Raw genomic sequence first — 24991 nt, 5'->3', positions numbered from 1 at the left:
ATATGCCGTTATTTTACTTACAAATGTCGAGAGCGCATTATTGAAGCGTGAAGGCACATTAATACAATGCATGAATACAAATCTCTCCGCTCGCACACGTATTTCCTTTGCTCTTGCACAAAACCGGACGCACATGCTCAGATATACGCTGCTCTCATCTGAATACACTTAAAACGTGTCTCTCCTCTCACTCAAACTCTGTCCTGTGCATGCTAAAATCTTTCTGTGCTCATGCCCTATAGATTAAATGTGGTCAAAAGTTATCAACCAATCAGATTTCAAAGATGGGTCAGTAATTTCTTTACAATAGTATTAGAAATGAATCATACATGGATTTTTTATGCAGATATGCATCTTTGGTCTATAAATCCTTATTGACGCTATTCAGTGAGTCTGTTGACGTGACTAAATATGAATGAGTGGTGAATTTATATTCAAAATGTGGCATAATACAGATTTAATATTTTGCACTCCGGACATAAATTACAAAATAACTGTCACTGCAACAATGTTTGATCAAAAAATATATATATATAATAATATTATATATATATATATATATATATATATACAGTATTGTTCAAAATAATAGCAGTACAATGTGACTAACCAGAATAATCAAGGTTTTTCGTATATTTTTTTATTGCTACGTGGCAAACAAGTTACCAGTAGGTTCAGTAGATTCTCAGAAAACAAATGAGACCCAGCATTCATGATATGCACGCTCTTAAGGCTGTGCAATTGGGCAATTAGTTGAATTAGTTGAAAGGGGTGTGTTCAAAAAAATAGCAGTGTGGCATTCAATCACTGAGGTCATCAATTTTGTGAAGAAACAGGTGTGAATCAGGTGGCCCCTATTTAAGGATGAAGCCAACACTTGTTGAACATGCATTTGAAAGCTGAGGAAAATGGGTAGTTCAAGACATTGTTCAGAAGAACAGCGTACTTTGATTAAAAAGTTGATTAGAGAGGGGAAAACCTATAAAGAGGTGCAAAAAATGATAGGCTGTTCAACTAAAATGATCTCCAATGCCTTAAAATGGAGAGCAAAACCAGAGAGACGTGGAAGAAAACGGAAGACAACCATCAAAATGGATAGAAGAATAACCAGAATGGCAAAGGCTCAGCCAATGATCACCTCCAGGATGATCAAAGACAGTCTGGAGTTACCTGTAAGTACTGTGACAGTTAGAAGATGTCTGTGTGAAGCTAATCTATTTTCAAGAATCCCCCGCAAAGTCCCTCTGTTAAAAAAAAGGCATGTGCAGAAGAGGTTACAATTTGCCAAAGAACACATCAACTGGCCTAAAGAGAAATGGAGGAACATTTTGTCGACTGATGAGAGTAAAATTGTTCTTTTTGGGTCCAAGGGCCACAGGCAGTTTGTGAGACGACCCCCAAACTCTGAATTCAAGCCACAGTACACAGTGAAGACAGTGAAGCATGGAGGTGCAAGCATCATGATATGGGCATGTTTCTCCTACTATGGTGTTGGGCCTATTTATCGCATACCAGGGATCATGGATCAGTTTGCATATGTTAAAATACTTGAAGAGGTCATGTTGCCCTATGCTGAAGAGGACATGCCCTTGAAATGGTTGTTTCAACAAGACAATGACCCAAAACACACTAGTAAACGGGCAAAGTCTTGGTTCCAAACCAACAAAATTAATGTTATGGAGTGGCCAGCCCAATCTCCAGACCTTAATCCAATTGAGAACTTGTGGGGTGATATCAAAAATGCTGTTTCTGAAGCAAAACCAAGAAATGTGAATGAATTGTGGAATGTTGTTAAAGAATCATGGAGTGGAATAACAGCTGAGAGGTGCCACAAGTTGGTTGACTCCATGCCACACAGATGTCAAGCAGTTTTAAAAAACTGTGGTCATACAACTAAATATTAGTTTAGTGATTCACAGGATTGCTAAATCCCAGAAAAAAAAAATGTTTGTACAAAATAGTTTTGAGTTTGTACAGTCAAAGGTTATCCTTTGGATAACTTTATAAAAAATCCTTTGCTGAAATTTCAGCAAAGTTCTCCTCGAAGTCCCTCCTGCACCTGAACGAACAACTACAAATCGCAGTTTGAAGAAACAAAAAGATGTGAAAGAGCCCAATTCAGTACTCGCGGTGTTCTGGTGTTCAGGGCTAATGCAGAGAAGGCGTCTCAAAACACTTGAACACCGAATCTGCTTCTTTTTGCTCTTGTGCCGACAAATGCATACAACATATGTCAAAATATAGGTTTGATATAGGTTTGATTGTATATTTAATTTTTACACTGAAGACTATCCAGTGCTATTTTACATTTAATTATTTGGTTTCTGTACCTTGACACCTACAAACTTGAAAAAAACTTAAACATCGTGTAAATAGCACAAATAAATGAACAAACATACTAATTAAACAATTTCAAACAGGGCCCACTGGTACAACCTTCACCAGGGCCCCGCTGACCCCAGCTACGGCAAATCGAATGAGCCATTTTAATCTAGATTAGTCTAGATTAATTTCAAGATCATAGAAAGATTAATCTAGATTTTAAAAATTAATCTATGCCCACCACTAATATATATATATATATATATATATATATATGTGTGTGTGCGTATATGTGCAGAGGACTGGAGGCCTGGGGCTGTAACTTTAGTTCCTCTGTAGTGTCTGAATGGAGCGATCTGTGCTCTGCGACACAAACACAGCTCCTGTATGCCTCCTCTCTTACTGCACTTTATTGAAACCATTTTGAAAAATAAAAGCTTACTAGAGATGAAATCGAACCTGTTGAGCACTTGAACAAAACAATATCAAACACACAAACCTCGACCCGGAAAGCGAGCTGAGTTTTATCTCTCTCTTTTTTTTCTATGCTTTTTTTCAGTTCTGCCACTTCACTAGAAACACTGATTCTACCCAACTGCACCCGCAGGTCTTCAATCTCTCGCTCCAGTTCTGTTCTTCCTGGGGGAAACACACATACAAGAAGTTGTTAAACAATATACAATTCACAAAACACTTGAACAAGACTCAACATATGTTACCGCTGTCAAGGCCTGTGACTCCTCCCTCCTGCTGTCTCCTTGCACTTCTCTGATGAGAAAGGAGTAATGACAACTCTCTTTGCAAATCTAAACGCTCCTTCTCCAACCTCAGAAGCTGTGAACGCATGTCATCCATCTGCAGGCCAACAGCAGAGACCCAAACATTAAAAAATGAAGAATCTGTCCACCATCTCCTCACCACTCATGTTGTCTCAAACCTACATACATTTCTTTAATCAAAGTAAAACAATTTGCGGGTTTGCGGTCCACTTTGCTCTTTCATACAATTATTCCCCATGAGACCATTCATTCCACATCCTAAGATTAATAATGAAGAAGGTCAAACATCAAAAAGGCATAAAAATATCTTTAAAAAAGCACATTAGGGATGCAAAAGCATATTTTATAAACAATCTATAGGGCTGTCACTTTTTATTTTATATGCGAATATGCATTTTGAACATGATGTGAAATATCCATAATCGAACTATAAATAAAATACCTGTTTTTTAAAATGCCATGTGTAGCACATTTTTTACAGTCTATGATTAGACCGTTTGTTTTTTATTTTATTATTTGCCATCTTATCCAGTAGAGGGCACTCTAGACGTATTGTAGCGTAGGCCCATGACCAAATAAAGTGAATAATAGCTAGTAGCCAGGCACGTCTGTGCACTCCGAACATTGTAAATAAAAAGAGAGCCGCACTTAATCCAGATCAAGTTGATAGACTGGTGTTTTTTGCAAACAATATTAAGAAATAAATAAGGCTAGGCTATATGCCTTACTCCTGCTGCTGTTTAAGTTGTCACGTTATTGTTTGTGCATGTCCTGAATCGTTTTTTTTATTTTTCATTTAGCCTAATGTTGTGGCATATACATATGCCCCGTTTCCACCGCAGGAACTTTACCCAGGAACTAGGGACTTTGGCCTGGTACTCGATGCGTATCCACCGCAGGAACCAGGAACTAAATAAAGTTCCGGGTAAAAAAAATACCCGTCAAAAAGTCCCTGCTGAGAAGGTAGTACTTTTTCAAAGTTCCGGAACTTTCGGGGGCGGGACTTGGGCACTAAACATCCTGATTGGTTGCGTTCACGCAGCATTGGCTGAGTTCAACCACCATTTATTTGGATCATTTTCAAAATATTACTGTTATTGTATCATGAAATGTAATTTTAAAAGTATTTCAGGCGAGAATGTAGTTGTTTAAAACTCAAATCTGTGGTTTATTTATAAAGACAGCGCCTATCTAAAATTGTGTTTCGCCGATCTCTGAGACGGTGAGTACCACGCGATCAGCGAGCTCAGTCCTCATGTATCCCCCGAGAGCAGCCTCTCCTCGGCTAGACCTTCTGATATGTGCCGCTGGCTCTCATGTCTCTTTAGTGGTTAAACATAAAATATAATTTGTTTTGGGTAAATCTAACAGGTAATCTTTGGTCTGTATTCAGTTGATCTATATGTTAAAATGAAAATAAAAAAGGCAAATTTATATAATATTTTGTTTCATTGTAATGGCTGTATATACAGTATTGTTCAAAATAATAGCAGTACAATGTGACTAACCAGAATAATCAAGGTTTTTAGTATATTTTTTATTGCTACGTGGCAAACAAGTTACCAGTAGGTTCAGTAGATTGTCAGAAAACAAACAAGACCCAGCATTCATGATATGCACGCTCTTAAGGCTGTGCAATTGGGCAATTAGTTGAAAGGGGTGTGTTCAAAAAAATAGCAGTGTCTACCTTTGACTGTACAAACTCAAAACTATTTTGTACAAACATTTTTTTTTTTCTGGGATTTAGCAATCCTGTGAATCACTAAACTAATATTTAGTTGTATGACCACAGTTTTTTAAAACTGCTTGACATCTGTGTGGTATGGAGTCAACCAGCTTGTGGCACCTCTCAGCTGTTATTCCACTCCATGATTCTTTAACAACATTCCACAATTCATTCACATTTCTTGGTTTTGCTTCAGAAACAGCATTTTTGATATCACCCCACAAGTTCTCAATTGGATTAAGGTCTGGAGATTGGGCTGGCCACTCCATAACATTAATTTTGTTGGTTTGGAACCAAGACTTTGCCCGTTTACTAGTGTGTTTTGGGTCATTGTCTTGTTGAAACAACCATTTCAAGGGCATGTCCTCTTCAGCATAGGGCAACATGACCTCTTCAAGTATTTTAACATATGCAAACTGATCCATGATCCCTGGTATGCGATAAATAGGCCCAACACCATAGTAGGAGAAACATGCCCATATCATGATGCTTGCACCTCCATGCTTCACTGTCTTCACTGTGTACTGTGGCTTGAATTCAGAGTTTGGGGGTCGTCTCACAAACTGCCTGTGGCCCTTGGACCCAAAAAGAACAATTTTACTCTCATCAGTCCACAAAATGTTCCTCCATTTCTCTTTAGGCCAGTTGATGTGTTCTTTGGCAAATTGTAAACTCTTCTGCACATGCCTTTTTTTTAACAGAGGGACTTTGCGGGGGATTCTTGAAAATAGATTAGCTTCACACAGACGTCTTCTAACTGTCACAGTACTTACAGGTAACTCCAGACTGTCTTTGATCATCCTGGAGGTGATCATTGGCTGAGCCTTTGCCATTCTGGTTATTCTTCTATCCATTTTGATGGTTGTCTTCCGTTTTCTTCCACGTCTCTCTGGTTTTGCTCTCCATTTTAAGGCATTGGAGATCATTTTAGCTGAACAGCCTATCATTTTTTGCACCTCTTTATAGGTTTTCCCCTCTCTAATCAACTTTTTAATCAAAGTACGCTGTTCTTCTGACCAATGTCTTGAACGACCCATTTTCCTCAGCTTTCAAATGCATGTTCAACAAGTGTTGGCTTCATCCTTAAATAGGGGCCACCTGATTCACTCCTGTTTCTTCACAAAATTGATGACCTCAGTGATTGAATGCCACACTGCTATTTTTTTGAACACACCCCTTTCAACTAATTCAACTAATTGCCCAATTGCACAGCCTTAAGAGCGTGCATATCATGAATGCTGGGTCTCATTTGTTTTCTGAGAATCTACTGAACCTACTGGTAACTTGTTTGCCACGTAGCAATAAAAAAAATATACGAAAAACCTTGATTATTCTGGTTAGTCACATTGTACTGCTATTATTTTGAACAATACTGTATACACATATCCCTGAACTAAGTACATTTCTGCAGCTGTTATTATGTTTAAATGAAAACGAAAGGAGGCAGTGGTATTTGATTATCCTATTTCGTTTTATTGTAAATATACAGAGAGGAAAATTGCAGTAGCCAAGATGAGCTGACTGAAGTTATGAAGTACGCTGCTGTTTGCGGAATTACCAGATTTGCGTCGTCACAGACATCACACTCCAGATTCGAATAAGCAAAATCTGAACTACCGAGGATGCACGTCCAAAATCAGCGTACTTCGTATTGAGAAACACGCGCAGACCTACGTCACCAGACTATTTACCTAATCTTCCCGGTACTTTAAACCATGGTGGAAGCGCAGAAAGCAACAGGTCTGGGGGAAAAAAAGTTCCTGGTACAAAAGTTCCGGGTAATTTCGGTGGAAACGCGGCAATAGTGGCACTTCATATAAGTTGATATTCTAAGTTGATAACCTGCAGTTTCAAACATTAAGTAAAAAAATAACCCAGATAGTCCTGTGTATGACTCACTGATAATACATTTGTGATTGAATCTCCATTAGGAGATTGCGCGAGGGGTGGGGGGGTGATTGGGGTTGGTGGATGGGCACGTAGATATTCTAATATATTCGAATACATTGCATGATATTCGATATTCGTTCGAATTTGATTTTTCTCAAAAGTGACAGCCCTAATAGTCTACTTCCAAATCGAAGATGGAAACTTAAGGTTTAGAATAACATGAGGGTGACTCGATGACAATTTAAATTTAACAAATGAAAACATCTCTGCATCAGGCAGTGTTTGTAGCACCATATAAATCAGTGAAAGAAGGAAAAAGATCACCTTCTGAAGAAGGGTGTCTCGTCCAACTTCGGCTTGAACCAGCTGCTCTCTGAGTTTCTCCAACTCCTGATGCATCTGTACAGGAATTCACAGAGGCACAATTCTTGCTTTATAACTATGAGCATAAAGTCTGTTCAGCTGATTTTAATAAGAGAAACAACCAGTTAGGGAGTTGTCTCACCACACTCAAAATAAATAATAATTATTATGGTTTTGGTCACATCTATGAACTAGATTTGCTAAAATCTTGACCTTTTTTCTCCAGACCTTGCCTTGACGTCACTCTTACTGTACGGCGGCTGATAATGTATTAATATATATTACAAGGGTAATATACAAGGGTAGTGTTTTTGTACCACGCACAAGGGAGATGAACGCATGTCCATATATTGTCCATATATATATATATCCCTTGTATGTTTTTCAAACTCACTACCCTTTCGTTATGTTTGGGATGAAAATATCCACTAAATTAAACTGCTGTAAAAATGTATCAGATCAATTTTCGATTAGATTGTTTTTTGTTTGTTTTTTGCATAAATCTATTAAATCAAACTCAGTCCTGATCAAAACTACCAAATGTTATTAAAAAAAACAAAGATTTTAACTCTTTAATTGCCAAGTTTAATTGTCCCCACCAAGTGATCAACCATAAAAATAGCAAATGCTACCTCTCCCAAAAGGGAAAACCACATACAATCAAGAATGCATGCATGAAATGTCGTTATAATGGAAGTGAATGGAGTAAAAACAGCCACGAACAACAAATGAGGCAGAAAAAATTTAAATCTAATGCTGCACAAAAACTAACAATGCATCAAAGCCAATGTTATTGCTAATCTTTGACATGCCCAAGACTGTTATAAAAGGTAAAAAATATATATATATCCAGTCCACAATCACTTTTTATATTGAAAATAAGTCATTTTTTGTTTGTTTTTTCCCCCAAACCAGTGACATCATTTATGAACATGGTAATTAAATAGTTAAAATCTTGGAACTTTTTTTCAACATTTTGTAGTTTTGATCAGGACTGAGATTGATTAATAGATTTATGCAAAACAAAATAGAAAAAAAAAGTATCTGATACATTTTACAGTGGTTTCATTTAATGGATGTTTTCATACATAACAAAAGGGTAGTGATTTAATGAGTTAAACTGTTAATGAGTTTTTGAAAAAATTTTAAGCATTTTCCCAAAATATGTGTCAAAATAAGATTTGTCACCAAAACCCATTCCATTTGCTCAAACAGAGAGAGTTGTAGCCAAAATAAGACTCAACTTTACCCCCAGTGGACGAAAACATCCTCAACTACGCATAAGGGATAGATATAGATATAGATATACATATAGATATATATTGTGACATGCTTCCCGAGCGCTCGTCAGCGTCGCCCTGGCAACACAGTGGAATCACCGGCACTAGCTTGTCACGGGCTGAGTGGCCGCACCTGCAGCTCGTCAAGCGGCGCCTACTTAGGCAGAGGAGGAAAGCAGTGTGGTGAGGAATGTCTCCCGACGAAGACACTAACCCTTGCCTCCTCTGTTTCAGAGAGCAGCGTGTGACCGTCAGCCCCAACCAGGAGAGCACAGCACGGGATCCACCACTCAAGACACAGAGAGCACGAGGGACTTGGAGCACCACGGAGAGCACCGCCTTCACTCAGAGCACCATTCATTGAATAAATCCACCCTTCGGGGACTTTCTCTGTCCATCGGTTGTCGTGTAGTTCCTCACCCCGCCACAATATATATATATATATACACACACACATACACACATATCAGAATCAGAATGAGCTTTATTGCCAGGTATGTTCACACATACGAGGAATTTGTTTTCGTGACAGAAGCTCCGCAGTGCAATATAACGGGCGACAGAACAAAAAACACAATACGAATAAAAAATACAAAAAAATACAAATAGGTGGGTAAGGAATGACAATATACAAATTGTCAATGTATGGCAGGTATATTACAATGAGCATTTATGTATGTACATGTATATTATGTGCAAAAAATTTAAGTGTACGCTAAGTATGTATGTTAGATAAATAAGTGTAGTGTATATAAATATAAATAGTGTGGTGTGTTCCACAGTTATATCAGCTGTTCATAAGATGGATTGCCTGAGGGAAGAAACTGTTCAGCAGTGATACTTTGGAGAGTTTATACTTTTCAAGTGGGAGGGGTACATACAGTAGAGGTGGATAAAATTTAATCAAAGCATGCAAAATGAATACAAGGATCGTCCTGATGCTGACCTTTTTCTCATCTTTGATCTTGTCAGTATAACCGTGTCATTTAAATACAGAGGTGCCTGATAGTATCACCCATACCTTCACATTATCATAGAAACAAAGGGCACAGCTGTGCCTTGAGCTTAAAAAAGCAAAAAGGCAAAAACAGCACAAATACAAAAGGTCTCAGACACTTGATTTTCCTGATTTGATCTTCTTGGATATGTCAGCTTTATTACCTCAAAATGTCTACTATTATATTGGAACCTAGATTTAACATTTTATAAATTTGTAATCCCACAATATGTATCGATCTTGAAACATTTCTGACAGTAATTGATTTAAAATGCTAAGACTCGAAAGAATCGCGATTTCTATAGCTATTCAGTGCTTTCAAGATATATACACATTAAATTACTACCAGCAGAAATTAATGGAGACTTTAAACAGTGTTCTTGCATCGCGTCTCTTCTTCACGTGCTCTACTAACCGCCTGTGACTGTCACAGGATTGTGCTCTTGCTCCATTGATGGATTTGCTATTTACACGCCGGAATTTGGCAAGTGCAAAAACAGAATGCGTCTCCGAGATGAAACGGAGCGGTTCATGTGCGAGCACATAGCCAAATAAATCTGATGACTATCCATAATGACATGTAGGCATATATTTATTTATGTAGCCTACAAAAAAATCTTATGCATTACAGTCCTTTAATTTGTAATATTTGGCATGTTTGTGTGCTGCTATGCGTCCCTGTGTTTAATAAGCAGCGTGTACATTCTTTAAATAACAAATAAAAATTATAGGGCCCTAAATGTTCGTTAGCCTTTCAAAGATTTGTTTAAATTATATAAATGCGTATTTGCTAAATGCTGACGGCAAACGAGTAAGTATTATAATGTTTGCCTTTCTATTACTAATAATAAGGAAGGGCTAATCATGATAGTAAGATGTTAATATTATCGCACTTTGGTTCATATTAAATTATTAATAATTAATTATTATTACAGCAAAAATGTTTTTGTCCATTAATAATTTTTATGTGAGGTTGAAAAATAAACGGTGCTAAGAATGCTTAAGTCTAAGTATTCTACAAAAGCAACATAAAAAAAAGCATGCTCACTGGCAGTCCAGTTCATATGAAAAAAAAAAAGATAATAATAATAATAATAATAATAATATATCTATATTAGGCAAGGTAAGCATTCAAACACTATATAGGCTAGTGACAATGCCCCTGAATTTTTGAGATACCCCTACCGGAGGTAGAACTAAACCCAACAATGTTTTTCCTCATCTCTAAAGTCTCCCATATATGAAATGGATTCTTGGCTAAAAATATTTTACTGCTGAGATTGTTAAATTAACTGATATTGTTATACACCCCAAAACCAATAAAGGACTAAAATATAGCCTGTCCGTATGGGAGTAAAGGCATATAAACTAATGCAGATCAATCACACAAGCGCTAAGAGCTTTGAAACTTGACTTGTTTGTAGTCAGGAAGTTGATTCAACTACTAAAAAAGATTTGATGTAAATATCTTGATGTATGGAATAAATAGAGACATGTAAACACATACCTAAAATAAGCGGAAATGCACAAAATTAATATCTATGCAGAATGTTTTCATTTACTTTGTGCTTGCTTTGCCTGGCATTATCATAGAAACATATGATGGCTTGTTGGAAAGGTGAGGTTGTGCTGAATCAAGCAATACCAAATATGTAAATGTAGCATGCCAAATAGGAGTGTTCTGTCACTCAATGTATGAGGTGTTCAAAATGAATGAAAATGGAACACTGACAAAATTTAGTCTAAAGCCCATTATCAGTGGTGAGAAGAATTTTCAAAATATAAGATACATCTAATAATGAAATATTTCATATGGCACCTTTTTAATAAAACTATAACTTAACTTCACACAATACAAATTAAATTACTCAATTTAATTTGAAATAAAACAAATGGCAATCTAACTAAACAAACAAACACTCTTTGGGGTAATGAGCCCTGTCTTCTCAGGCTGTTTAGTTTGTTTTCTAGCAGCAACCATTTGGAACATGAACTGCTTTTGGTCACCATTCGAGAAGGGTCTGGCTGCAGACTTGCACTTGCACTCTCAGACACTTGCACTTCCGCTAGTGACATCACTTGCATTCTTTATTTTTTATTTTGTTGAATATTTTTATTATTTTTTGTTTGAATCTCTCAACATTTTACAACAGTAGCCAGGTGGCGAAGACAAGAAAAAAGCAACTAAATTACAATGTCACTTACACTTGCAATCGACACAAATCGTGCATATTTCCAATGGAGACAAGACGCTGTGGTGGTGATTAAATGATTAAAACTAAATTAGTAGGCCTACTACTATAACGTACAGGGTCCTGCAAGAAAAAGACAAGCCCGGACAGTGGCCACAGAACAGCAGAATATGAACTCAATGCACAAAGTCTTTCATTAAAGGGGGGGTGAAATGCTATTTCATGCATACTGAGTTTTTTACACTGTTAAAGAGTTGGATTCCCATGCTAACCATGGACAAAGTTTCAAAAATTAAGTTGTACGTTTGAAGGAGTATTTCTGCTCCAAAAATACTCCTTCCGGTTTGTCACAAGTTTCGGAAAGTTTTTTTTGAGTATGGCTCTGTGTGACGTTAGATGGAGCGGAATTTCCTTATATGGGTCCTAAGGGCACTTCTGCCGGAAGAGCGTGCGCTCCCGTATAGCAGAGCATTGACTGAGAGCACAACAGACGTTCACTGATCAGAGCGAGAGCGTCGCGAAATGTCACAAAAGGAGTGTGTTTTTGGTGCCAGGGCAAGACCCCTGCACAGATTACCAAAAGAGAAACAGCATTAAGGGACCAGTGGATGGAGTTCATTTTTACAGAGAATCAACGGAGTTGTGCAAGTGTTTGTTCCCCTGCATTTCGAAGATGCTTGTTTTACAAACAAGGCCCAGTTTGATGCCGGATTTGCATATCGTTTATTTCTTAAGGATAATGCAGTCCTAACGAAAAAGGGTCACGATCGTGTGTTGGAACCGCATGCGGTGAGTAAAACAGATTTCCTCACGGTAAAGTCACAGCTTCCAAACGCTCTAAACGCAAAAGACTACTGGCGCTTGTGATTCTTTAGCTCCGCCCACATGTCACGCCTCCAGCCGGTAATGTTTTTCCAGGAAAAATTGGTACAGACTATCTTTCTCTAATGAATATAATAAAACTAAAGACTTTTTGGAGTTATGAAGGATGCAGTACTACTCTATAGGTACTCAAGATTAACAGGATATTAAGTGAAAACGAGCATTTCACACCCCCTTTAAGTGTTTTCCTCCTGTAGAAAAAACAAACACTTAGTATGGCATAATGTATTAAGGTACATTAAGTTCAATTAAAAGACCAAATATGACATATAGTTGTTATTTAAAGTACTACAAGGCAAGCAGATGGCTATGAACACAATGCACAAACTTTGTCCTCCCACACAACAAAACACTTAAAGGGATAGTTCACCCAAAAATCATAATTATGTTATTAACAACTCACCCTCACGTAGTTACAAACCGGTAAGACCTCCATTTATCTTTGGAACACAGTTTAAGATATTTTAGATTTAGTCCGAGAGCTCTCAGTCCCTCCATTGAAGCTGTGTGTACAGTCTACTGTCCATGTCCAGAAAGGTAAGAAAAACATCATCAAAGTAGTCCATGTGACATCAGAGGGTCAGTTAGAATATTTTGAAGCATCGAAAATACATTTTGGTCCACAAATAGCAAAAATTATTACTTTATTCATTATTGTCTTCTCTTCAGTGTCTGTTGTGAGAGAATTCAAAACAAAGCAGTTTGTAATATCCGTTTCGCAAACTAATCATTCGATGTAAGCAGATCTTTTTTGAACCAGTATACCAAATTGAACTGAATTGTTTTAAATGGTTCGTGTCTCCAATACGCATTAATCCGCAAATGACTTAAGCTGTTAACTTTTTTAAAGTGGCTGACACTCCCTCTGAGTTCAAACAAACCAATATCCCGGAGTAATTCATTTACTCAAACAGTACACTGACTGAACTGCTGTGAAGAGAGAACTGAAGATGAACACTGAGCCGTGCCAGATAGCGAACAACAGACTGACTCGTTCTCGAGTCAAGAACCGTTTCTGTCAGACGCGTCCGATTCGTGATCCAAGGAGCTGATGATACTGCGCATGTGTGATTCAGCGTGAAGCAGACTGACACACAAAGCGTCTGAACCGAACTGATTCTTTTGGTGATTGATTCTGAACTGATTCTGTGCTAGTGTTATGAGCGTGGGTAAACCGAAGGCTTGCAATCATCACCAATGATGTCATTACGTCGAGCAGAAAAAAAGAACCGGTGAACCATTTTCTTCAACTGGTTTATTGAATCGAACTGTCAGAAAGAACTACTGGTGCTCCGAAAACCGATGCAACCGGTTCTTGATTCGTGAACGAGTTATTATCTGGTTCGGCTCGGTGTTCATCTCTCTCTTCACATCACTTCAGTCAGTGTACTGTTTGAGTACATGAATTACTCCGGGATATTGGTTTGTTTGAGCTCAGAGGGAGTGTCAGCCACATTAAAAAAGTGAACAGCTTAAGTCATTTGTGGATTAAAACGATTCAGTTCGATTTGGTGAACTGGTACAAAAAGATCTGATTCGTTCATGAACCAGAGATCACAAACTGCTTTGTTTTGAACTCTCTCACAACAGACACGGAAGAGAAGACAATGCTGAATAAAATCTTAGTTTTTGCTATTTCTCGACCAAAATGTATTTTCGTTGCTTCAAAATATTCTAACTGACCCTCTGATGTCACATGGACTACTTTGATGATGTTTTTCTTATCTTTCTGGACATTGACAGTAGACCATACTAAATCTAAAATATCTTAAACTGTGTTCCGAAGATAAACGGAGGTCTTACTGGTTTGGAATGACATGAGGGTGTTATTAATTTTGATTTTTGGGTGAACTATCCCTTTGATATGGACTAATAACAGACTAAGATGATAAAGACAATTCAGTAGGCCTAGCCTATATGTCTTTTGTTGTTGACTCAATGTATACAGACCAGAAAATATGTACGTGCATTATGAAATGCATTAAGTGATTTTAAAAGGATCAACTCCGGCAAGTAGACGAGTACAGTGATATAAACGAGTTGTAGACCGTTTATTCTATAAGGAAAAATGCTTAACGTGAAACTTTGCATGTTGCATTTATTCTGGGCTCACGTGCTTGCCTGTACCTATTAGTTATGTATTTTAATAATGCAGAGAATCATATTGAGTTTGGCCTTTATCATCTTTACCACCACATTTTGCGGTATGTGAGGAAAATACTACTAAACATATTCATTATATTAATGAACTGTATATTTAATTTGATAATTTAATAGCATCTTAATATATTAAGCCATGTTAAGTGTATTTTTCTACACTTAGCGAGAGACTTTGCGCAAACGTTCATATTCTGCTGTTCTGGCCACGGATTTGCCGGTCTTCTCTTTTCTTGCAGGACCCTGTACATTATAGTACTAAATTAGTTTTAATCATTTAAAGGGGGGTGAAATGCTCGTTTTCACTCAATACCCTGTTAATCTTGAGTACCTATAGAGTAGTACTGCATCCTTCATAACTCCAAAAAGTCTTTAGTTTTATTATATTCATAAGAAAAAGATTCCCGGAAAAACACGACCGGCTGGAGGCGTGACGTGTGGGCGGAGCTAAAGAATCACGAGAGCGTTTGGAAGCTGTGACATTACCATGAGGACAAAACCAACCAAAACAAACCATGGCTAACAGTCAGATTCTGCGTATATTTATGATCCAGAATCAGATCCAGAGGCTGAAATTTAACCATTTTGTTTTTTTTAAGCTGTACATGTGGAAAGTGCAGTTTGATGACAACATTGCATGTTGTTTACTTGATGTGCTTACGCGCCGATAGCTAAGTTAACAACACAGAGATATTTGAAGCAGTTTTACTCGTGCAGTTTGATGACAACATCGCATGTTGTTTACTTGATGTGCTTACGCGCCGATAGCTAAGTTAACAACACAGAGATATTTGAAGCAGTTTTACTCATCGCATGCGGTTCCAACACACAATCGTGACCCTTTTTCGTTGGGACTGCATTATCCTTAAGAAATGAACAATGTGCAAATCCGGCGTCAAACTGGGCCTTGTTTGTAAAACAAGCATCTTCGAAATGCAGGGGAACAAACACAAACACTTGCACAACTCCGTTGATGCTCATAAACTCCATCCACTGGTCTCTTAATGCTGTTTCTCTTTTGGTAATCTGTGCAGGGTTGTCTTGCCCTGGCAACCAAAAACACACTCCTTTTGTGACATTTCGCGACGCTCTCGCTCTGATCAGTGAATGTCTGTTGTGCTCTCAGTCAGTGCTCTGCTATACGGGAGCGCACGCTCTTCCGGCAGAAGGACCCATATAAGGAAATTCCACTCCATTTAATGTCACACAGAGCCATACTCGAAAAAAACTTTCCGAAACTTGTGACAAACCGGAAGGAGTATTTTTGGAACAGAAATACTCCTTCAAACGTACAACTTAATTTTTGAAACTTTATCCATGTTTAGCATGGGAATCCAACTCTTTAACAGTGTAAAAAACTCAGTATGCATGAAATAGCATTTCACCCCCCCCCCCCTTTAATCACCACCACAGCGTCTTTTCTCCATTTGCAACATGCACGATTTGTGTAGATTGCAAGTGACGTCACAGGTAGTGGAGAGCGCAAGAAGCGATTGCAAGTGACATTGTAATTTAGTTTATTGTTTCTCGTCTTCGCCACCTGGCTACTGTTATAAAATGTATGGAAATTCAAACAAAAAGTAATAAAAAAATTCAACAAAATAAAAAATAAAGACTGCAAGTGATGTCACTAGCTGACGTCCAAGTGTCTGAGAGTGCAAGTCTGAGAATGCAAGTGACAGCCTGCAGCCAGACCCTCTTGGACCATTCTGGGGTCAACCCCCCCTGATGTTACAACTGCAACACACCACTGTCTCTCATCCACATTGTCATCATTGACAAAGTGGGTCATATCTGGACAGTCTGGGAAAGGGCAAGAGCAAAACTCTGTGCAGGTCAAGCCCACTGAAAGACACTGATATTTGGTGGCATCGGTGCAGTTTCTGTCTTTACAGTAGAGGTGGGTGAGGTCTCTAACTCCTTTAGGTGCTGGTGCCTTCTGGAACATCACAGATTTAATGCACCCATCTTCTCTGAGCCTCCATCCTCTACCAACTGGGTTCCAGAGAAGAGGTTTGGCCAGGTGGCTGTGACGCCACACTGCTGTTTGATACATGGCTCTCAGCACATGTTGCTGGAAAGCCATCTTCTGTTGGGGGTAGATTTGCTGCTGACAAATCTATGGTAGATGCTAGTGTGTACCTCAGCTCATCCAGGTCGGTGCAAGGATTCCCATCTTGGTGCCTCTTCTTTGTCATTCAAGATCTTTGATTGAGTGTTGGTGGTCATATCTATCAAACACTATAACGACACAGCTGTTACCTTCCTTTCCCATTAAAGTTGCGGTCTTTTTCAAGACACACTCACCCAGGTCATTGAACGTTTGAAAAGCTGAATCATTGAGACTCTGAAGAAGATCCATGGCATCAATGATATATGATGATGGTTCCTTAACATTTGGCAGCTGCTGTGTCTCTTCAACAAAAGCATTGAGTTTCCTCGCCAGGTCAACTTTTGTTGTCTTCTTCATACTTCCATCATCAAAAAACAAGAGGGTGGGACAGCTGCGAGTTCGTGAGACATCACAGTCTCCATGGACACCTCTCTTTGTTTGGAGATAATCCAGTAATCTTTGAAAGAGCATGTCTGAGTCCATGTGGACCTTTCTAGATATGCTGACTTCAACTGATGTTTTCATATCCTTTAAGGTTGCACACTGGTTTATTTTCTCTGGCTCCAAGAAGCTCTGCTTTTTTTCTTTTTTTTTTTTGACGTTGTTCCATAAAGATGCATCTTGGAGTAAGCTTCAGAGCTCTTTTGCAACTTTCTCAGATGCAACCTGACCACTTGCAACTTGATATCAAGATCAAAGGGATTCTGCGTCTGCTCAGCAGTTTCCATTATCTTCTGTATTAAACATTGTATCGTAAACGTTGGTATTATACCTTATATTGCTATCATATACTGTTGTATACCAACATTAACACAAAGTTTCCCCAAAATCATTTTTAAAGGTGCCATCTGTAATGTTTGGCAAAAAAAATCAAGTCATACTCCACATCCCATACCAGATGGGGGCAGTATGCCTCAAAGTGAATTGGTCTGCTCTAGAGTAACAAACGAGAAACGGCATAGTCTCTATGCTCCGCCCCTACTTTCACAACAACACTACAGCCATAGCCGAAGCCTAACTGTGCGTTCACACCGCCGGCATCTAGAGCGTCAAAAATCGCTCTTGCCGCTCTGCTCACGACGCTGCAAAAAGATTTGTGAGCGCTCAGACGCTCTAAAGTAGATCGAATGCTTATTTTGTATTTAAAGCGGCCGCAAAGCAAACAAGCTTGTTGATCTCGTGCAGACTAACCACAAGGAGTTATAACCTCATTAAATATTGTTGTGGACGAAATATTAGGATCCTTTACTTAAAATGAACAATCTCAGACACCTTGGTCCACGTATCACTTTTAATTAATTTTTTTATGTCCCTGTAGGCAAACAGGGACACATCATAGATTAATACAAACGCTAAACAACAATAATCAACCTGTCCTTTATTCTGCTTGAGAACTAATGTGCCAACTCTCAAGCATTCACCGTGAGACACACGCAATTGACTCTTTTCACACGCTTTCACGCCACACATCAATTTTTTCACGCACAGAAAAACCACGAAGCAAAGAGGACACGGAGACCAACAGACTAGACAGAGCAGGTTAGTTATGATACATAAGGCTGTGCAAAAAATCGAATGCGATTTTCATGCACCTCTCATCAGTAAAGACGCTCCTGTAATTAGAAGTATATCTCCAGCATGTGCATTCAGATCAGGGTTGCCAGGTTTTCACAACAAATCCTGCCCAGTTGCTTCTTAAAACTAGTCCAAAACTAGCCCAATCGCGTTTCCGGGAGGTTCCCCAATAAAAATTGCTTCCCGGAGTTAAAATATAAATTTTTGGGAAGGGTTTCCATGGTAAAATTAGCATTTTAGGGGCTAAATATCACGTTATTGGTATTGGGATTGCTTCAAACCACGGACATGAAAAACAACCGCAGACTTGGCAACACTGGTTCAGGTGGAGCGGCAGTTACTGCACAGAGCCTTAGTCTACCGACAACTAACACAAAATCGCTTTCAAAATCGACAAAGAATCGCCTGAGATTTTAACATCGATGTTGTGTAGATTGTCAGTGAATTACGGCTCTGTGTAGTAAATGCCAACCAGTGTTGCCAAGTCTTTGGTGGTTGTTTTTCATGTCCGCTGGTCACAGCGACCCCAATACAAATAACGTGATATTTTGCCCCTAAAATGCGAATTTTACCAAGGCAACCCTGCTAAAAAACCTATATTTTAACCCCGGGAAGCAATATTTTATCGGGGAACCCTCTGGAAGCGAGATTGGGCTAGTTTTGAGAAGCAACTGGGAAGGATTCTTTGTGAAAACCTGGCAATCCTGATCTGAACACACGTGCTGAGATATACTCCTAATTACAGGAGCGTCTTTACTGATGAGATGTACATGAGTAAAGACATGCACAGCCCTATATAATAAAATGGGTAACGTTAAGTTATAGCTAGCTGATTATCAAACGCAGCTATGGTTAGCCATCGCTAACATTAGCACGTTTATCGAACAGCCTTCGATACATTTCTATGTTATAACTTCCCGAAAACAAATACACAAACATATAAAACAAACTTCTAGCGAAATACTAACAGCATCTAACTTGCAAGTTCGGAGTCGAACCTCATTTCTTTCAGGTCCATCAGTTGTCTCAAGCGATTAAAAGCAGTGCCGATGTTTACTCTGGTATTCTTATCGGATTTGATTTGTGATTCCAAGCGCGGTTGTTTCCCTGTAGCGGGTGTTGGTCTCTTGCCAAGGGCTTCAGCTATCCTTCCGCTCTTTTCCCTGAACTGAAAGTAGTGGGCTGTACTTTCCACACGATTGTGAGAGAAGACAGAAAGAAACAAAACATCTGAATTAGCTGCAAAGAATATCACATGGGGCACGCGATAAGGCATCAGCCAGTACATTCTTCACACCCCTTATGTGTCGAATGTCCAAAGGATAGGGTTGTAGGAAGAGAGACCATCGAATAAGACGCTGGTTTGGGCTCTGCAAAGAATGCAAAAAGGTAAGTGGATTGTGGTCAGAGTACACCACAACTGGAAAAGTACCACTTGTTAAGTAAACTTCAAAAAACTGCAAAGCCCAAATCAACGCCAATGCCTCCTTTTCAATGGTGGAGTAATGCAACTGGTGAGACTTAAACTTCCGAGAGAAATAACAAACTGGTCTTTCTATACCCTGTTCATCTGTTTGCAACAATACCGCTCCAGCACCAACTTGACTAGCGTCAACCTGGATCTGAAAAGGCTGTCCAATGCGTGGAGCAACCAGCACAGGGGCAGTGCTAAGCAACAATTTCACATTATCAAAAGCCTGTTCGCACTGCAATGACCACTCAAATTTTTACGTTTTTCTTCAATAAATCAGTCAGAGGAGCAACCACTGACGAAAAGTTTGGGCAAAAGCTCCTGTAATAGCCTACCATACCCAGAAAACGCATAAGCTCTCGTTTTGTGTTAGGTGGAGGAAAACAGTCAATTGCCAAGACCTTAACGTGCACTGGACGAACATGACCCTGCCCAACTACCTTCCCCAAGTAGGTCACAGTCGCCTTGGCAAACTCACACTTAGCCAAGTTGACTGTGAGCCTAGCCTCTACCAAACGCTCAAACAGTGTTCGAATGCATAAAAGATGCTGCTCCCACGTGTCACTATATACCACGACATCATCCAAGTAAACAGCACAACCATTTAACCCGGAGGTTACATGGTTCATCAAACGTTGGAAGGTAGCAGGTGCGTTTCTAAGGCCAAAACTCATTACAGAATATGAATATAGCCCAGAAGGGGTAATAAATGAGGAAATCTCCTGTGCAGGAGTGGTTAGAGGCACTTGCCAATATCCTTTCAATAAATCAAATTTACTGACATATTTTGCTGAACCAACCGAATCTACACAGTCTTCCATTCTGGGCAATGGAAATGAATCTGGTTTTGTCACATTATTCACCTTTCGGTAATCTGTACAGAAACGGTACGATCCATCTGACTTCCCCACCAGTAAACAAGGTGATGCCCAGCTTGAATATGAAGGTTTGGCGATGTTATTTTCAACCATATACCTAATTTCAGACTCAAGATGCCATTGTTTATCCAAAGAGACACGATAAAAACGCTGGCGTATTGGTTTCGCATCACCAACATCTATATCGTTCTCTATCAAATTAGTGCGTGAAGGTGTATCTGAAAACAATTTGGGAAACTCGGAAATCAAAGACAACAACTCCACTCTCCGGTGTAGGGACAAATGCTGTACAAAACCCTCCAAGTTGTTAAGAGTCTCAGAATTTTTAAGCCGGGGCTGCAGCATACAATCCTCAGGTACTTTAACATCCTCAGCCACTCCCACAGATGAAGCTACAGCAACCGCTACCTGAGCCTTCTCAGACACCAACGAACGGGAATAAAAGGATTTCAACAAGTTAACATGGCACAACTGTGTGCGTCTTTTCCGCCCAGGTGTTGAGATCAAGTAATTTTGGTCACTAACTTGACGTACCACGGTATATGGACCTGAGAACTTGGCACAGAAAGGAGAAGCAGGAAGAGGCAACAAAGCCAACACCTGATCCCCTGGACAAAACACACGAGTCTCTGTATGTCTATCAAACAACCGCTTCATCTTCTTTTGTTTGTTAAACAAGTTGTCTTTTGCCATTTGACCAGCTAAGAATAAACGTCGTCTAAAGCCGTCAACATAGGCCCTTTTTTCAGTCTGTCATGAAGAACAGCCAATGGTCCACGCACTTTATGACCAAAGACCAACTCATTTGGACTAAAACCTAGACTATCCTGAACCACCTCCCGAGCTGCCAACAACAACCAGGGCAAACCATCCTCCCAATCGCGCTTCAATTCCAGACAATAGGCCCGAAGCAAAGACTTCAGCGTCTGGTGGAAACGTTCCAGAGCCCCCTGGCTCTGTGGATGGTAAGCACTAGAATGATTGCACTTCACACCAAGCTGCCGCAAAACTTCCTGGAACATATGAGAAGTAAAATTTGATCCTTGGTCACTTTGAACAACCCTAGGAATCCCAAACACAGAAATAAACTGTGTCAATGCCTTAACAATTGAACGAGTAGTGATTGAGCGAAGAGGATAGGCAGCTGGGTATCTAGTACTCTGGCACATGACTGTAAGCAAATAAGCATTACCTGATTTAGAAGGGGGTAATGGACCCACACAATCAAATGCTGAAATGGTGGTTCAATCGCTGGTATTGGATACAGCGGTGCTGGTTTTAGACCCTGGTTCGGCTTCCCTGTAAGCTGACAGGTTTCACAAGTTTTAATATACTTCCGCACATCTCTTTTCATACGAGGCCAATAAAAGTAGCGCAACAGATGATTATAAGTTTTGTTAACTCCAAAATGACCTGCAGCATCGCCATGTGCAGTACGTAAAACGGTGTCTTGAAGAGATATTGGCACAACCACCTGAATACAGGCCTCACCCAAGGGTACTTCACTACCAGATAGCCATTTCCCTAACAGGACCTCATCCTCAATTGAAAAACCACTTGCTGCACTTGCTACCTCTTCAGCAGACAATGTGGCAGAAAACATTTCCTTCAAGGTGGCATCCTCCTGTTGTGCCACCACCAAATCCTGCTGAGAAACAGAAGGTAAAAGATACGAAAAACCAGGAATCATTCTCTTTTCGCCATCAGATTTGAACTCTAAATCCTGATTTTCAGACACCTTCTTACTCATTGCCCGCGTAACCGCACAAGCCACAAACACTTCAGAAAACTGTTGATCAACATCAGCTTGTGCTTGTAAGGAAGGAGAATCTGTTACAATAGGAGGAGGTGGTACATCCCTCCAGACACGCCCCCCAGCCAAATTATTACCCAGAATAACTGAGATGCCCTCCACTGGCAGAGAAGGTCTCACGCCTACAGTAACCTGACCATTGACCAAGTCTGACTCAAGTAAAATTGAGTGCAATGGAACAGGCAGAACTTGTAACCCAATTCCTTTTATTAACACCTCATTTCCAGTGCTGGAACTCTCAGAAAAAGACAAAACAGACTCTAAAATAAAAGTCTCAGAAGCTCCAGTGTCTCTAAGAATTTTAACGGGAACTTTTTCATCACTTCCAACCAGAGACACAAAGCCGTCAGTAATGAAAGGAGCATAGCTCAACTTTTCTTCATTACCTGACACCAAACTTTCTTGAATACAGGCTACATCAACATCAGGAACAGCCAATTCAACAACGGAAGACACAGCAAGAGCAGATTTTGGGTCAGATTTAGAACGGTTCACTTTTGCTTTAAGAGCTGGGCAATCTTTTTTCCCATAGTCCTTTATTCAAACAATAAGCACACTGATCACTTCTATCAACCAAACTTCTCTGCTTTGTCTCAAGTTTCACATTAACAGGCAAAAAAGAATGAGTCTCCATAGGAGCACTTTCCACAGGGCCATTTAACCGACGCCAATGATTTTTTTTAACATCTCTATGAGTCAACACATATTCATCAGCAAGGACAGCTGCTGCCTCTACATTCTGAGTACTACGCTCCGTTATGAAAATAGCCACATTTTCAGGTAAAGTGTTTTTAAACTGTTCCAACAATAACAATTCATAGAGTGAATCAAAATCTTCTGCCTATGAAACAGAGCACCAACGATCAAACTGAATCCTTAACTCTCTTGCAAACTCTGTGAAAGACTGCTGCGTACCTTTTCGTAAAGTCCGAAACCGTTGCCTGTAAGCTTCTGGAACTAACTCATATGCCTTCAGCACCACGTCCTTTACCCTACTATAAACTTGACTGTCACGAACATTAAGTGTCGAGTAGGCTTTTTGAGCTTTACCACGAAACACACACTGTAAAAGTAGCGTTCGCTCACAATCTTCCCATCCCATTAGATCAGCCAACCGTTCAAAAAGAGTAAAGAAAGTATCCAAGTCGTCCTCATCAAATTTTGGCATGAGGTTAAGAGAACGAGAAGCATCAAAACCTTTTGGAGCTGGACTAACTACTGAGGCCTGCAAATTCCCTGAATGATATCCCAACTTACCTTTGAGATTCAATATCCAACTTACGCAGCTCAACTTCTTGACTTATTCTATTCTTCTCCATTTCCAAGAGCAACAACGCCTTATGTTCTTCAAACGACAGAGATGAACGTGTACATACAGGAACATCCTTTTCTCCTTGATCTCCAGTCACCCCTGATTCAGATACAACAAGAATGCCCAAATCAATAAGGGCTGTTTTAACAACAAATAACACTCCCTCTTTTAAACTCTTTTCTTTAGTGGTAAGGCTGATTTCATACTTTTCTGCTACTTCCAATAACTGTTTCTTAGAAAGCTTATAAAAGTTCTCCTCAGTGGGATGCTCAAAAAACTCATCTAATAACGTAGTCATCTTAAAAAGCACAATCAACCTCTAGAACATAAATTTTAAACGTCAGCCGTTTTCAAACTTCTCACATTTAATGACTTTCCCCTCTACCTACACAAAACACTACCTCAACCCTAAGCTTCATGCTTCCACCAAGAGCTAAGTGACTTTAAGCACTCTAATACCATCAGTACAGACTACTCTCGGAAAAACCAGAGAGAGACTAGTACAGCGGCAGTGCCCTCAGCCCAGCGTCAGCACAAAAACAACAAACTAAAATAATAAAGGGTCAACGCAAGCGTTGCTTCAGCCTAACAAGGGAAAGCCACCAATATGAGAAGACAATCAATCCTCGCTTAAATCTCACGCAACTTTAACGGAGACTACCAAACAACGTACATACACCACCCAAAAAGTTATCATAAACAACCTTCATACATGTACGTCGAAAACCGGTCTCAACTGCCTTCAATCAAACAAACAAATGCCAAACAAGAGCAAAACATATGTCTACCTCCGCAGCATTTCAATATCGCTTTACAAACGTAGGTTTGGTGAAAATCAAACTCACCTACCTCACTTTCCTCTCATGTAAATGAGTGGCAAACAATTGCGATGAACAATCAACAAAGAGCAGTGACTAACCAACTTACACATCGATCTGTCCGCACACTCTCCTGCAAACAGCTGAACTGCTGAAAATACCAACAGGTGCTTCTAATTACTAAACTCGTATCTCGGACGAGCCCCCAATTTTTTACGACCAGCTCATAACCGCAACAAAGATGGGACAGCCACACCACTGAATTGATATAATTAATATTTATTACAAAATCTAGGGGTTTTCACAATACAAAAGGCAGACAATGACCGATCCCAAAGCGAGGCAACCAGAGGCCAACCGGAGATGATGTCAACTCTCCGTGCCTCCCTCATTGCATGAAACCACGATATTTATCTCCACCTC

At 39.5% G+C, this 24991-nt stretch overlaps 1 protein-coding gene across 3 annotated transcripts in view; it reads right to left on the bottom strand.

Moving 5' to 3' along the window:
- The window catches only part of cep128 (centrosomal protein 128), a 133406-nt gene that overhangs the window by 77442 nt on the left and 30973 nt on the right, over positions 1-24991 (bottom strand). For 2 of the 3 annotated variants that reach the window (XM_026291545.1, XM_026291546.1), the window contains exons 10-12: positions 7042-7116; positions 3042-3177; positions 2822-2961 (exon numbers count right to left, since the gene is read on the bottom strand). The exons of the other annotated variant lie outside the window; for it this stretch is intronic. In XM_026291545.1, the coding sequence (XP_026147330.1) occupies positions 2822-2961; positions 3042-3177; positions 7042-7116 (351 nt within the window). The remainder of the gene's footprint in view (positions 1-2821; positions 2962-3041; positions 3178-7041; positions 7117-24991) is intronic. 3 annotated transcript variants of the gene reach the window in all.

The sequence above is a fragment of the Carassius auratus genome, chromosome 20 (genome assembly GCF_003368295.1).
Source record: "Carassius auratus strain Wakin chromosome 20, ASM336829v1, whole genome shotgun sequence".
NCBI lineage: Eukaryota > Metazoa > Chordata > Actinopteri > Cypriniformes > Cyprinidae > Carassius > Carassius auratus.
The sequence above is the reverse complement of the archived record's forward strand: the minus strand, read 5'-3'. Positions and strand labels throughout refer to the sequence as shown.